Source organism: Serinus canaria, chromosome 18, assembly GCF_022539315.1.
Source record: "Serinus canaria isolate serCan28SL12 chromosome 18, serCan2020, whole genome shotgun sequence".
NCBI lineage: Eukaryota > Metazoa > Chordata > Aves > Passeriformes > Fringillidae > Serinus > Serinus canaria.
In genome coordinates, this window is record NC_066331.1 from 9,430,226 (window position 1) to 9,446,409 (window position 16,184).

Consider the following 16,184-nt stretch of genomic DNA (forward strand, 5'->3'; position numbering starts at 1 on the left):
CATTCCTGGAGCCACACACATCTACAGTGAGAAGCAGCTGCTTGTGAGCTTCAGCATTGCAATTAGCTCCAGGAAATTAAAGTTCAGCTGCCACATGCCAGCCCTCCGATGTTCCCTTGTGCATCACATTGGCTCAGCAAAGAGGATGCACAACACCACCTAGAAGACCTCAGGAAAGGAACAAGAACAACCAAAAGGCACTAGGAAGAATTCTTCAGCTTTTTCCTTTCTCCTTTTCCTTTCAGGGAAGGAAAGGGGTGGATTTATTGGACTTTATTTGAGAAAGGTATCACAGAAGATCAATGATCAATCACTGACTGAACTGTCCATCTATTTAATCTGTAGGGAGGCCAAAAATCTGTCAAGTGCTGTTAAACTCCAGCACTGACTCTGCTGGGGAAGAGTCCCTGAGCAGAGGATCAAAGTGCAATCTAGGGCTGAATCACAAAGAATTCCATGTAATTCATGACCAAGCTTCCTTCTCCCACCCTTCCCTATGGAACTGCTGCTTATGGACTAATCTGGTGCTATACAGGCTAATCCAGTTTTACTTCTCACAGACTTGGGAGGTAAGAAATGACTTGGTTTGAGGAAGAGAGGACAAGCACAAAGCAGCAAAGGTCAGAGAGGCCAGCACTGACACTGCTGGGGAAGAGTCCCTGAGCAGAGGATCAAAGTGCAATCTAGGGCTGAATCACAGTGTATTCCATGTAATGCATGACCAAGCTTTCTTCTCCCACCCTCCCCTATGGGACTGGTGCTTACTGGTCACTGCCATGCCAGGACACTTGGCAACATGGACTAATCCAGAGTTTTGCTTCTCACAGACTTGGGAGGTAAGAAATGACTTGGTTTGAGGAAGAGAGGACAAGCACAAAGCAGCAAAGGTGAGGGAGGCACTGAGCACACACCTGCCTGTGGTGTCTGGAAGCACCACAGCAGCCAGGCTGTTCACTCTGCACAGCTGCACACAGTTTGCAGGCACTCTCCTGAGAATGGGAGCCACTGAGAGATCCCTGAGAGCTGTGAGCAGTGCTGGGAGGGTGTCTGGACTCAACCCCCACATTTCCACATTCCACCACCGTGCCATCCAGTCTTCCTCCCTTTTACACAAACTTGCAGAAAGTGGAAAGGCAGTGGGAAGAGCCCCTGCAGGCTGAGAGCAGAGCTGTAGAACTCAGCTTAAAGACATCCAAGCAGCTGACACAAAACCAGCCCCAGTCTCTTTGAGCACAGAACCAGAGACAAATGGCATAGTCTCAAAACATTTTCTAAGCCTAAAAAAAATTTAAAAATTTTTTAAAAATCATTGCTCTGTAAATAAAAAGAATGTAACTTCTGCTGTAGCTCTGGCAGATTTGAGTGTTTGGTTTTCTACTTGATAAAACAGGAAGTCAGAATCAAATCTCACCTGAAGGTTTTCATCCTCTGCTTGCAGGGACTTGTGAAAACAACAGTGCAAACAGCCTGCAGCACAGACCACTGAGGTTGGACTGTTTGTCCCTACAATAAATACTTCACCAGTGCATGTTTGTAATTTTTTTTCATTTGTATAAGGACCGAGACAGTAACTTCCCCAAGGAAGAAATATGACATGAGTATTTCTGTGGTTCCAGTCAAGCTAGAGGATCATGACTGCTGAAAGTTCCTTTGTGAGGTTAGTTCAAAGTCAGCTGTGCAAACAGAATTCCCTGGGCCATCTGACCATCAATTCAGAAATTTCCATGGTGTTCCTTGAAACCACCTGACACAAATGGTGGCAATGCAGCAAACCAGGAAAGAATACAAGATCTGAGTTAAGCCAACTGCTTTAACTTTACACATAGCTTTACTTTTACTTTACACATAGATTTACTTCTAAGGGCCTCATGCAGAACACAGGTCACATTGACTTCTGAAGGTTTAAAAACCCTTTCAGCCCCTCCACCCTGTAGAGTCAGTTTAACTTCTTCAACTGACTCACAGCAGTAGCCATGTCTACTCCTATTTCAAGGGCCATATGTGAATCCTTCCATGAACACTGCAAACATCACAAACATCTGGGACCTTCTGTCTGTCTGTCCACCCCAAGCCCCGCAAGGCAGAGCTGTCTCTCTGTGTGCCCAGTGGCCAGCACAGACGAAGACAGACCCAAGAGATCATTGCCAGGGTCCCCAGGAGCACCACCAGGACTCACCTGCCTTAGGGCTGGCCCATGGGTCCAGGAGCACTGCTTTAAGTTCAGGCCTGAGACATTTGGGCAGTCATCTCCAGCTTCCCCTCTTGGATGCACCTCAGAACTCAAAGGCTTGATTACAGTTGATTCTTTAATTCCACAGCTGATTTTTTCATTATCATGGCTGCAGAAGCCCAGCACAGACATTCCTGAGCAGAATGGTGTTAAACCTCTGCATGTAAATCCTGCAGACTGCAAGGCTGCCACCCTGCACTGCCAATTCCTGCTCTGCTCCTCTAACTGGGATGTTTCTCTGGGCACTGGCACTGCACCAGCACAGTAAATGGCTTGGTCAGGATCTCCCCAGTTTGGGTTTCCAGGTTGTGCCACAGCCCTCCACAAGGAAGTGCTTTTTGCTGTCAGGGTGCAGCTGAATGCACCCCAGCACGTGCAGGGCACTCAGCAGCTGCTCCACACCATGCACCAGAACCTGAAACAGCCTTCTGAGGTTTTTTAACAGATTTAGGCAACTTTGGCCAAGGTGCAAAGGCACTGCTGTGAAAACCAAGCTTCCACCTGGAACTTTTTCAATGTTTAACCTTCAGTGTCTTCTCCTTTCTGGGAAGAGTGTGCACACCTCTGCCACCAGTACACCAGCACAGCAAGTGCTTTGGTCAGTGTCTCCCCAGTTTGGTTTCCAGGTTGTGCCAAAGCCCTCCACAAGTGCTTTTTGCTCAATGTACCACAGCACAGGGTACTCACCAGCTGCTCCACACCATGCATCAGAACCTGAAACAGCCTTCTGAGGTTTTTTAAACAGATTTAGGCAACTTAGGACAAGGTGCAAAGACACTGCTGTGAAAACCAGGCTTCTACCTGGAACTTTTTCAATGTTTAACCTTCAGTGTCTTCTCCTTTCTGCCACCACTTCCCACCTCCATGCACAAGCACAGAGTGCAGGGGGTTGCAGAAACCAGTTCTTACCCGAGCTCAAAACTGGAAAAAAGGCTAGGAAGAATCTCCACAGAGGTTTCTGAGATGTATGGCTGTCACACCCTGCTGGAAGCGGGGCAGAACCGTCACTCCCAGCTGCTCTGAGCCCCCCTGCACAGGCAGGGGTTGGGTTAGGCAGGATTTTGGCAGGCCTGATTTTGACTTTGTCAGCAAACCTGTCGGCATGCACGTTAACTCAGATATGGAAAGGAGAAAAATTATTAACAAGGTTTTACAGCAGTGTTTTCAACTGAGCTTCCAGCTGCACGTGAAGCTTGAAAGTAAAGAATTGACTGGGTGGGGAAGAGCTCCAGGTCACTTAAAACATAAAAACACACCCATTCCATGGCAGCTTCTCTTAGGCAGCTCATGGTCAGCTTGCTTGCTTCAAGAACCACTTAACCACAAGTGTTTCTTAAACTGATTTCCAGAAAAAACCCCAAAAACCTGTAGGAACCAAACGTGTCTGAATCCCACGTGAGGATCTGAAAAGGGTAAGCACAAGGAAATTACACCCCAGTGATGTGGCTGCAAATTCAAGCTGCATGAAGGTAATAAAACAGTCATAAATAAATATAACAGTAATTAATACATGTCATAAAGTCCACATGGCACCCCACAGGATCTATGATCAAACTGCACTCATGAGGTTTGGGGCTGTGGGAGGAGAAAAAGCAACTGGGTAAAGACAATTCCATGCTCAATGTGTCTCTGTACAGTTTATTTTACAGGAGATGAGATGAGCACTATGGTGTATATAAACTTGCAGAACAATATAGGAAAATACAGTTTAACCATATGAAATTGTTTTACAGTAAGACAGAAAAATTACATATAGGAAATGCCTTCAACACTGAAGGACAAGATCCACAGCTGACATCAAGTAGCTTCCACTGAACCCTGCCAGTTTATTCAAGCTGAAGATCTGCCCCTTAAATCTTTTCTTCATTCAACTTAAGTTCAGTAAGTGATTCCTTCATCTATCCTTAGGGAAAAAAAGCCATCCTATAATTTCCACAATGATCCAAGATTTACTAGTAACCCAGACAGAGGCTGTGTGATAAATAAACTATTTAGGGGGTCTAGTCAGCCAAAATTTATGGGAAGTTATAAAATTTTGGTTAAGCATCTGTAAAAACAAGTCATTAGTACTGGCAAAAGACAACTTTCCTAGAAATTTAGAAGTATTTAGGAAAACTTACACAAAAAGGACCAAATAAGCAACTTAATTTGGGTAGAAAACTCTGGTTTAGTGTATGCCTGGTGTCTGGCCTGCCTGTGAATCCCTGCTGCTACAGGGGAATTCTCACTCTGTCTTGTGTTGCAGAAAACAGGGAATCATCTAAGGAAAAGAAAGCATTTTTGTCCAACACTAGTACCTGCTGTTTTCCTAATGGATAGAGGCTGCTGTCCCTAAGGAGTGTTTTTGACCTAAAAGAGTATGGACATCCAAATTCCTTAGGCTATTCTGATAATCTCAGCCATTTCATCAAAAACCTCCACAGGAAAAAGGGATTTCGGGTCAACCATTGCCAAATTCTGGGATTAACATGACTTTGATTATTTTGTTAGCAGATGTGAGATCCCTGAAATCACATTCAGGACCAGAACATTTCTTCTCTGCAACTGCTGTAACAAAAATACAGTTGTGGGCTTTTAAAATTATTATTATTAATACTTAATTTTATGCAATAAACTGTAACAACTCTTTTATGCAAAATGATCACTGCATACTAGTTTGATGCAGAATTCCCTGCTTATTCTACTGAGACCAAAGGTTAGTTTCAATGCAGTTGCTTTTAAGTTCTGATATTTTTTTTCTATTTTCAGCATTGAGAACTTAGGATGCCTGAGCTGGACAGCAAATCCTCAGAGGCAATCCTGGAGATGTGGCTGTCCTAAAAGGGTGCACAGTTCAGAGCAAGGAAGGGGCTGAGGATCCTGCACAGATCTGTGCACTGTGGCTGCTCCTGAGCTTTGGCAGTTTGTGGGGTAAATCTGTACTTTTCACATGCTTGTAGCAGATACTATTTAAAGAGGCACTTCAAGGGGATTTACTAGCAGAATTTTATCAGGGTTGTGATACAAGCCATTACTCAGTTACTTGTTAAATCAGTAGCCCTAACAGACTGCATATATTCAAAATTATAGTCCTGTCCACTCACTGAACCTGGAGAGAGCAGCTGGAAAGCTTTTCTTCTGAATATCCACTGAGTTTGTCTCTTCTGACACACCTGAAATAGTTCAACTTAATGTAAGTTGAGGGAATTAAATTTGAATGTCTCAAATCTACATGTGGAATTTTTTTTTTGTGATTATTATGTGGTTAATCTAAGATTTTTTAAAATTGGTCTATGAAATATTTTATCCATGTACAGTTCTTAGACTCAGATGCATCATTAGGCACAAAAGGTTTCTGCCTTGAGGAATGCATGGGATTAGAAATTTAAGTTGAATTGTGCTATGTGTTGGTCCCTTCAGAAAAAAACGTTCAGGAAGGAAAAGAAACTGCAGCCAGCAAAAAAAGAAGTTATTACACTTCCAAACCTGGTGACTGATTAAAAAAATCCAAAATAAAACCCAAAATAACCTCTCCAAAAAAGCTCTTAAAACACTCAGAAAACAGCCAAAAGCATGAAGTTTGGTTAGCACGTGGAAATAACAGATGTGTTCTATGAAATTTCAAAATTAAAGGTGTTGAACTTCACTGATGAAGGGCTACAGTAACAACAGAGAGGGGAAAATAAAGAGCAGAAAGATGCACCACTCACATGAATAAATCTATTTCGAGACAAAGCAGTGGGTGTTATTCTTACAACAGTGTTCTCAGGAAAAGACAAGGATTTGCTGCCAGGAAAGACTTCATCCCACTGTGCCTCAGCAGGGCTGTGTGCTGCAGGCTCCTGAAGCACAGCAGGCTCAGCACACCTGACCTGGGGCAGCCAAGAGCCAGAGCCCCTCTGCAGTCCCCAGGGCAGCACTGGCACCTGCTGGCCCTCCACGGTGTGAGCTGGACAGCTCTGAACCAGCAACAGACACACTCCAGCACTGCTTTGCCAGGGCTGAGCAGGACTGGGACAGTGCTGGGCTCCTCACCCATCAGTGCCCATCAGGGTCTGAGAGAGATGCCACTGAGGAGCCATCTCCCTGCCCTGTGTGTCTGCTTTGATCTGAATTGATCTGTGGCTCCTGCCCACCTGGTTAAGACAGATGAGATCAGCAGGCTCCTCTGGTGCTCACAGGATGCCTGTGGGCTGTTCCCCATCCCTGGGAGAGGATGGCAGGAATGTCCACACAGCAGCAACTCCTCAGAGCCAATGCTTCAGCAACCTCTGCCTTTTCAGCACACACTGGGGAGCAAAAAGCCTGCAGGCTTTCCAGAGAGGTCTGTGAACTGAACAGCTCTTTAGTTTGAAAACTGCCTTTTTGACACTGCCTTTTGAAGGTGGGATTGCCAATGAGAGGAATGTCAGGGTAGCAGGACTGCCCTCAGGACACTGCTGCCATCTCTGGGAGCAGACCCAGCAGGGACAGAGCACAGGAGATTCTGTGGAACAGTAAATCTGCTCCCAGCTCAGGAGGAAACATCCAATAACCACATCAAGAAGCCACAATCTACTCATTCCAGGGGGACCTTCAAAGTGCTTGTCTGGATTTCTTAAGGTGCTTGGTAGTGAAGGACCCACCTGGGTAAGCAGTGCCCTTTCTCTCCCAGTGTGTGATGAAGAAATGGATGGGCAGAGCCACTTTGTCACTGAATTATTCATTTGAGCTTTTACAGATGCATCAGGAGGTGACCTGTGGCTCCAGACTCCAGAGGTGTGTTCTGACTGCAGCCCCACACAACAACACTGCTGGAGCTGCACAGAGAGCAGCTACATGTTAATTATTTCTCATTTCTTCGTATTTATTTATCCATGTACTTGAGTATAAGTAAGGAAAAAAGTGGCTTGTGCATTTCTGTTTGTTAGCCTGATTTTCAAAGAGTCTGATCTCTTAGCTCCCTGCTGTATTCCAAGAAATCTCTGAGTGCTGAGCACTTCCAAAGAACAGGTGAAGAATGCCCATTTCTATCTGACAAGCCTAACTTGCAGCCAATATTTAAATAATGACATGAGAAACAAGGACAATTCTAGGAAGTTCCAACAAAGCCTGAGAAACTACGACTGCTAGAAGCATAAAGAAGTTTCCTGTGAATGCCCCACAGAAAATTCCTGTTGGGGAAAAGAAAAAAAAGCCCAACCCAAGGAAAAAAAAAAAGAAAAAGAAAAAGCTGCATAAAGGGAAAAAGAAGCAGTGCACGAGGTTACATGCTGCCTGTCAGGCACTCAAGGAAAGGTGATTTCAGTGTTTATCTGTGCAATAAAGGGGAGCACAGCTGCCCCCCAGCAGCTCAGAAGTGACTGCACAGGGGGAAAGGGAGTCTAGAAACATAACAGGGATTTCTGTGTGATTTTCACTGCTGTTACAGTATTTGAAAATTAAAAAAAAAAAAAAATTAAAGCTGTCTTCTACAATTCCAGTGCTCAATAATGAACTAACATCCCTATAAGGGAGCAACCAAAGCCTTTCAGAAGATGTCCAAGCCATAGAAGTGATGAACAAGTGTGAGATACAGAGATGACTGAACCTGGAGCAGATTGCAAACTCAGAATTAGACTTTTTTGGGATATTGCTAACCTGGAATCTTGCAACTAATGGGAGAAGAGGGCATTTGGCCCACGTGGTAAAATGCTCACTGCCTTCAGCTCATAAACTCCAGCAGGAATCAGCCAACAGCACTGGATCCAGAATGAGTTCTGGCAGGAAAAAAGCTGAAAGAATACCTTAGAAAGAAAGATGTTCAATTGTGCTTTGAAGATGCAGGCAGGAAGGTCTGGGTGATGAATAAAAAGCTCTCATTCTGTGTGGCAGCTGAGGGTACAGCTGGCAAAGCACCTCACCAGCTCTGGCCCTGCTGGGGTCAGACACCCAACAGATCTGAAGCCATGGAGTTCAGGAAGGCCAGAGAAGGGCCAAAAGGCTCTGGCAGAAATGGAAAATGCCAAGGAGCCCTCCAGCACAGGACAAGAGTGTGACAGCATCACTCAGGCCAAGAGGGAGCTCACAGGTGTGGCAGCACTCCCAGAACACAGGTGGCTCAACAGATCTGGGCAGGCAGAGCTACCTGCTAAGGACCAGAGGGAAACCCCCTTGTTCACCCCTGGCAGTGAAAGCAAACAGTGTTAGCTGAAAACTGACCTGCTCTGTGACCTCAGAGCATGCAGAGAGGAGAGACAACCCTGCCAGCCTGATCCCCACAGTGAGTACAGCAGCCAAAGCTCACACCAGAAGGGTGAGGTGCCAGGTGAAGTGAGATGATGCCTAAGCTCAGTGCTGGAGGTAAGAGAATTCCCTTGGCATTCCATTAGCCAGCTACACTGCAGCACCCACACATGCCAGAGTTTTATAAAACACTGAGTTTGCTCTGGAGAAGCAGCTGCTTAAGATGAGCATGAAGACAGACTGGGCTCCACTGCATTTTTGAAACTCAGTGAAAGACAGAGCAATGCTGAAACTCCCAAAGTTACCTGTGAGAGCAGGAAGCTAATGCTCTCCTTTACATGTGCCACTACCCTCTCTGAGGATGCTGCCTGCTAGAAGCAGGGGAACTCCAGCATCTGTAAGCTCCTGCAAGGCATCACTATCCAAAATCCAGCAGTCACAGGGGGGATGAGCCAGGTTTTGCACAGTCACATCAAGAGGGAATATCATCTTTTGAAAGAAATGAGCTGAAAAATGTTTACAAGCAACAGCAAAACTTGCACTGAACACAGGTGGAAATGCTGTGGGTGAAGCATCTCACCTGTGGTGGAGCAGAACCCAGAGTCTCCTGGGGCTGGGAATGACCAACAGCCAGGTACCTGTGCTCTCCTCTGCTCATGGAAGTGAACAAGAGATGCAGCCTCCACCAAGAGAATTGCTCACATCCCTGGAACATTTCAAATGGACCAAGAACTAGAAAACTGTCTGGAAATAAAACCAAAAGGAAAAAAAAATTACAAAACCAACAACCCCCAAAAAAAACCCCCAAACAAACAAAACCCACAAACCCTCCAACTAAGAATTTAGAGCAGCATAAATACATCTTGGCAAAGGAACCAAAACACATTACAGTCCCCAGAGACACCTGTGCTAATGGACAGTACTTCCAGTCCAAAAGAGATAAAGTAACAAACTTTTTAAAGAAAGAGGAAAAATAAAGTGTAATTGCTAACAATTTATTTCAGGTATTTATTAAGGAGAATACTGTGTAAAGTGCACAACTAGCTTTGTTTTGCAATCCAAACAAGAATGTGCTGAGGCATTGTCAAGATTGCTCATTTCATTTTACAACACAGCCTAGAACAGGGGGGAACCTGAAATGCAGCTTTCATGTGTTCACATTGTTTTGGCTACTGAAGTTCTCAAAGTTCAACCTGCTCTTGTGGCTTAAAAAATGAAAAAGTGCCTGTCCTCTGAAGTGCAAGGTAAGAGTTAGAAGCACACACTGATAAAAATCAGTAAGACAGAGAGTGAATCAGCAGGAACTGCAAAGGAGAGATCACCAACTGCCCTGCTTGAGGGCAGCAGGAAGGAGAAGAGGATGCCAGGGAGGCTCAAGGACAGCCAGGCAAACCAAGCCCTCCAAAATGCTCTGTGCAGGAGCTCAGGAGAGGCTCACAGCACAGAGTGCTCTGCCAGCACCAAGAATAGAGTCCAAATTGCCAAGTGTGCAGGGGAGGAGCAGCACAGCAGTGCCACAGAGGAGCAGTGACTCTGAGCATGCAGCAGCCACGGCACTCCAGCTGCCAACGTGCAAAGGATGCTGGAGGTTGGAAAGGTTGATGAAGCAGCAGAGGATGGGTTGTGAAGGCATTTGCAAGACAGGAATGAACCTCTACTAGTAAAGAGATGGCTGGAAAAAAGGGACCAACAGAAAAATGCAATAATAATTTAGAAATAATACACTAGAAAAATAACCACTGCAGCAAGGCCACAAACATGCTCCAGGTGAGACTTTTCTGTGTCTCAGTTTGTATTTGTAAGGAGGAATATTGACTCCCAATGATCTAATCCCAGCATTTGGAGGATGCTGAACAAAAACCTGGAACAGCAGTAAAACAAAAGAAGGATGCAGTTCTGAGGCTGGGGAGAAAAAGACAGTAACAGTGAGATAAAATGGAGCAGAAGTATGCATCAAATGAAAGAGTGTGGTTTGGGATATCATAGCTAAGATCACAGTAAACACTGAGTAAAGGCCACAGTGGTGAGAATCAAGATTTCTCCTGGATCTAAAGCAAGAATCTGAAGAATCTTTGCATTGTATGAAATGCTGAAAAAAATATATTAACAGCAACACTGAATACTCCATCAGAAATACCAGCAGAAGAAAATAAATACCTTTTCAAAACCAGTCTCCAAACTACATAACATGATTTGCTAAGAGCTGTGTTGAATTTTTGGTGGTTTGCAGTTAAGGGTAACAGAAAAAAACTCTGATGGGACAGAAGTGATGGGCACCTATAACTACATTGAAAGCAATCACATATTCATGGCACCTTTGAAAATCAGGCTCCAAAAAGATAAAAGCCAAAACTGAATGGGACTAACCCAGTAATTAAAAATACCTAAAGTCTGTGATATTCACCTGAAGAAACCAACAAAGGAAATTTAAACCTGAATCCCAAGTAAACTGTTAGAGGGCTGTCTTTAAGGAGATTCTGTGGAAAAACACCTTGCATGAGCAGGAAAGATTTTAAACATCTCATTTATTCCTTGGAATACGACCTCCTTCTGTCATTGAGGGCACTCTGACAGCTAATGAGGTAGGTATAGTACAACCAAGTCTTTCCTGATTAAAAACTGTGATGGTAACACTTTCAAACTTACCAAAGACTGGCCGACAACAGAACTCATGAAGATGGGTTTATGCATCCCTGAGAGGGAGTATAAAACAGGAAGAACAGGAATCTTCTCCCCAGAGTTTGGGAGAAGGGCCATCACCTCACTGCCATGGTGAAAGACAGCGTTATGTAGGAAAGCAATGCATCCACACAACATTGCTGCAGGATCCACAGATTTTATAAATGGGGTGCCAGGAAAGTTAATTGACTTGCCTATGGCCATGAGAGCAGTCAGTGACAGACCTGGGGTTGGTGATCAGGACTTCCTTGCCTCCTGCATGGTGTTCAGTTATCTCCTTGCTGGCCAGAGGCTCTCTGCCTGCTTGTTCTAACATACTCTACAGAGACAGTCATGCAAGGGGTGGAGCACAAAGTCACTGGAGAACAGGGCACTTTCTGTGCCAGGAAGCAGATTTCTCCTGGAAGCTGCGTGCAATTGGGAACCTCTGGTGGGAAGCACACATCTGGTTTTTCTCACCCTGGAATGTCTGGTGCTTAAGGCTGAGCACAACGAGGACCATTGTAATGACTAAATGGAACAGAGATAGCCCATACAGGCATAAATTACAAGGTGTCTGTCTGGTAGTGAAACAACCTTTTCCCTATGCTCTTTTGACCCTTAAAAACAAACGTTAGCCTGCTAAATTCAGTGGACTCATCACATCCAAGCACAGATCAGTCTATATTTCCATGTCCACAGGTCGGATATCTCCAGTTTTGTGTTCTTTTACCCACAGTTCCCTGTCTTTGGCAGGATCCACTTTCCGAAGCAACTGATCCACAAGTTCTACTGTCTGAAACGAAGAAAACAAGAATCCAAATGTCAAGGGCACACTTCAAGCAGAGAGTCATTGCTCTGACACGCAGAGCAGCTGTGGGCATGCCTACACTGCATCTGCAGACAAGTGAGAGCTGCACGTACACGAGACTGGATGGACCAGACAGCTCTGAACCTTGTCTGAAGGGGCAGCCTTGTGCTGAGCAGAGGAGAGGGAGACTTGAAGAAGCAGAGACAGGTTTCCTGTGCCAGGCAGCCTCTGACTCCTGTCCTGCAACCTGCACCTTACACCAAACACAACTGATCCAAGTCAGCGTGCATCCCCCATATTCGATATTTGATAAATGGCCAGTTTTTAATAAGGAAAATATATATATACACACACTCCCTTTTCCAACAGTGAAACAATTCAGCATCTTCCCTGCACAAACAGAAGCCCTCATGGAGTAGTGCATCATGCTGAGAGAGCTAATAATGGCTCATGCTGGCCAAATGTACTTCAGCTGGTTGTGTTTCCCTCAGGAAAGAGCCGTGTGAAATGTGATCAGAGAGTCCTGGACTGCAGGGAGGCACCACAGCACTGCTGCAGACGCTTCCCCCACATCCTTTGACAAAAGCCAGTCAGAGCAGGTCAGGAGGGAGCATTCTGCTCAGCTGGAGGGCAGTGAAGGGCACAGAGAGCAAACAAAAGCACACTTACACTTTGGTTGAACATGTCTGTCTCGTGCCGCAGCTGTGTGTACTGGCACAGGTGCTGCCGAATCATCTCCACCCTTTCAACTTCTAGTCTCTCAAGCTCCTGGACATGGAGAAAAACAAGTCCATATTTTTACTGGAACCTAAGCTTGGAGGCCCAGAGAAAGAAGGATACACAAAAGGCTGCCAGGAGGTGACATACTGCCCCAGGGTCATGCTTTGGAGCTGGACTCTGTGGTTGCACATTCCTCTGCTCTGCAAAGAACAAGAAACAGCAAGCAACAGCAGTCACCTCAGCCTAGCAACAGAAAAGAAGGTCAGACCTTTCCAAAAGGCTCCAAAACTGAGACAAGCAAGGCAGAGAGTGGAGCCACTGCCTTCAGAGATGCTGCAAGCAAGAGGGAATCTGTTTCCTGCAAGAAGTTTTGTGTGCTTTACTGCTAGCTGCAGAAATTACAGGGATTCCCTGGGGCAGCAGAAAGCACACGGGGGGGATGGCTCAGACCACCCCCATTCCAACCAGACACCTGTCAGAGCACAGCTCACCAGAAGATGAGCTGGGACAAGCTTCCACCTTGCTCAACTGGCAATTAGCAGAACCCAGCCACACGTTAGTTGGAAAGGCAGGTGATTTTAGTCTTTCCTCCTGATATTTTCTGCCCCTCTCTTCTTCTGGATTCTGATATTATACCCCAAAATCTGCATTTAGTCCTTCTGAATGCTCTGAGCTCTGTGTACAGTTTTGGGCACCACAATATTAAAAAAAGGCCTTCAGCTGTTAAGAGTGTTCAAAGCAGGGCCACAAAGACAAAAAAGGGTTTGGAGGGGAAGCCTTAGGGGAGGCTCTGGTGAGATCCCACCTGGAGCACTGCAGCCAGCTCTGGGGTTGGCAGCACAAGAAGGATGTGCAGCTTCTGGGTTAAGTCCAGAGGAGACCACAGAAGTGCTCCAAGGCAGCTTGCAGCAAGCCAGGCTGAGACAACTGGGGCTGTTAAGTCTGTAGAAGAGATGGCTCTGGGGAGACTTCAAAGAAAATTGTGAAATTGTGGAATAGAAAAATTCATGAACGTATAAATGGATTTGGTGATTTATCATGTGTTTTTCTGTGTTTTCCTTGTGCATTACTTCATCCTTCCCAAGGACAATTTGAGTCCTGGCCCCTAAGCAGCCCTGAACTGGTTTAATGCCTTCTGCAAGAAACAATTATTTCTTCTTTCCCCTATTGATAAGTTTTTCTTAGGACTGAGAATGGGATAAACAATGTGAGAATTATCACCCAATTTTCCCCTGAGCTTTGCACTGAACTAGCTGTGAATGATGAATACTGGAGGCTGTGACAATTCTGCAAGGGTAGTTTTAGATCTTACACACCAGAGTGGTGGTCACCATCTCCTCAAACCACTTGGACTGGGCTTGATTGTAAAGATCCACACAGCGCATCAGGTCATCCCCTGAAAGAGAAAAGACAGCAACACATCAGTCTTGTCTAGCCAGAGCTAGAAGGAAAGTGCAGGTCAGGTTTTGTAGACCCCAAGGGTTTGAAGATGAATCCTGGTGGGGCTCAGAGGAGTTCTGCTACATGGACCAACATTTCAACTAAATGCATGCATTTGATGTATGGCGAAAAAGCAGGTGACTGGGGTGAGAGAAAATAGATCTTGAAAGAAAAATATAAGCATTAAAAGTAGTATTTTACAAACTGCCCAGAAATACAAAAAAGGCAAGTTACTTCAGTTAAAAAAAAAAGCCATAGACGGAAAGTTGTATTTGAAAAATAAAGTAATTAGAATGGGCAATCAACACTGGTGAGTTATGGAACTGCAGGGCAGCACTCTGCAGGTGACACTGCAGTCTAAGGGCTCTCTGTCTCAGAGGGGAGGGATGCAGCAGGCCACAGCTGCTGGATGAAGGGATGCTGATTTGCAGCCTCATGCATTCCCCAGGAAGAGGAGATGCCCAGTTCCAGCTGAGCTCCAGCTCCTGTGATCAGGGCAGTGACACAAGAAGCTGCAGTTCTTTCCATTTTATACTTTGCTGCAGGACTCTGCACTGACAGAGGGAGAAATGCAGGTGGCAAACCTGGAAAACAATTTTCAGAGATTGCTGCTTTCCAGCTAGGAAATTCTCTTTGTTCTTTAAATGAGGCTCAACTTCTTTTTCCCTCTCTGATCTTCAGCTCCTCCTTGCTTGTTCAATAAAAATTGATTATAAACAATTTCCAAGGACCCAAGGAACAAAGAGAGACTGTGAATTTTCTGGTGAATAAAGAACATCTCTTCGAGAGCCTCCTGTTGTTAAATCATAACTTTTCTTTCTCCTCAAAGATTGCCTGAACACATGGTCACACTGCCAGGGACTCTTCCCAGACTCCTTAAAGCCCAGAGACCTATCCTGAAGTTTTAAAAACCACAGAACTCTGAAGGATCACTCTGCCAAGGGAAAGCCCTGGCTGAAGGGATCAAACATGGAAGGCCTAGCTGAAACTTATTTTCAGCCAAGGTACTAACTGAGCTGCATGTATCAGCTTTGCAGATCTCAAAGTTCCTGCTGGATCCTGCAGATGTGGCTTGAGCCTCTAAAACATGCACAGGTCACAGCAACTGGCTGTATCCTCAGTACAGGACAGCACACACTACTATATCCTCAGTATTCCTAGAAGAGAAATTATTTTAGTCACTGAGTAGCAGAGGGGAAAAAACCAAAAAACATCACTTTCAAGGAAAAAGACAGTAATAGTAAGTGTAATAGGCACCCACCAAGTTGTGGGTGAGTGTGATTTAGGAAAGAACCAAGGAAGGAACTGTGATTTATGGAAGAAACACCCTCAGCTAAGCTTCTCTGAATCTGACTTTGGAAGTTCACAAACATTCAGTAATCTAAGGACACCTTCAGGAGACAGATAACTCACCCTACTTCTGCTGTTCCCACCTCAATTATCAATAATTTGTGACATCTGAGTTGGGAACACTGGGCTTGTTTCTTCTGATGATTTAACATCAGACAGACTGGTAGTGCTGGGTCACTTTGACTTTTGTAGCATTCACATTCTCTGAAAAATTCCTTCACCCAGGATTTTTCTCCTGGGAAGCTGAGAAACCTCAAAAAAAAGGAAAACAAATTCTTATCTCATTTGCTTCTCCTGTGCTGTGCCCATGTGGAATGTGTTTGGGGATTGTTCACCCACAGGTGATTGTTCCATTGCATTCTGCTGGGAGTTGTTTTCACTCTTTGGCCAGTCAGGGCCAGGCTGTGTCAGGGCTCTGCAGAGAGTCAGGAGTTTTCATTATTATCTTTTTAGCCTTCTGTCTGTATCCTTGCTGTATTCTTTAGTATAGTTTAGTACAGCATTCTTTAATATAATACAGTATCATAAAATAATAAATCAGCCTTCTGAGAGCATGGAGTCAGATCCATCATTCCTGCCACTGGGCATCCCACAAATCCAACAGACTTTGTTTTTACAACATAAAAACAGATGGGTGGAGGGATGGAGGGAGGGATGGAGGGATGGATGGAGGGATGGATGGATGGATGGAGGGATGGAGGGATGGAGGGATGGAGGGATGGATGGATGGATGGATGGATGGATGGATGGATGGATGGATGGATGGATGGATGGATGGATGGATGGATGGAT

The 16,184-nt window shown here is 45.1% G+C and overlaps 1 protein-coding gene across 4 annotated transcripts in view; it reads right to left on the bottom strand.

Annotated features, from left to right (window-relative positions):
• Nucleotides 1–3,848: 3,848 nt before the first annotated feature.
• Nucleotides 3,849–16,184, bottom strand: part of GAS7 (growth arrest specific 7) — an 83,781-nt gene continuing 71,445 nt past the window's right edge. For all 4 annotated transcript variants that reach the window (XM_050981351.1, XM_050981350.1, XM_050981353.1 and 1 more), the window contains exons 12-14: nucleotides 13,919–13,998; nucleotides 12,552–12,650; nucleotides 3,849–11,867 (exon numbers count right to left, since the gene is read on the bottom strand). In XM_050981351.1, coding sequence (XP_050837308.1) covers nucleotides 11,754–11,867; nucleotides 12,552–12,650; nucleotides 13,919–13,998 — 293 coding nt within the window. In that variant the 3' untranslated portion in view covers nucleotides 3,849–11,753. The remainder of the gene's footprint in view (nucleotides 11,868–12,551; nucleotides 12,651–13,918; nucleotides 13,999–16,184) is intronic.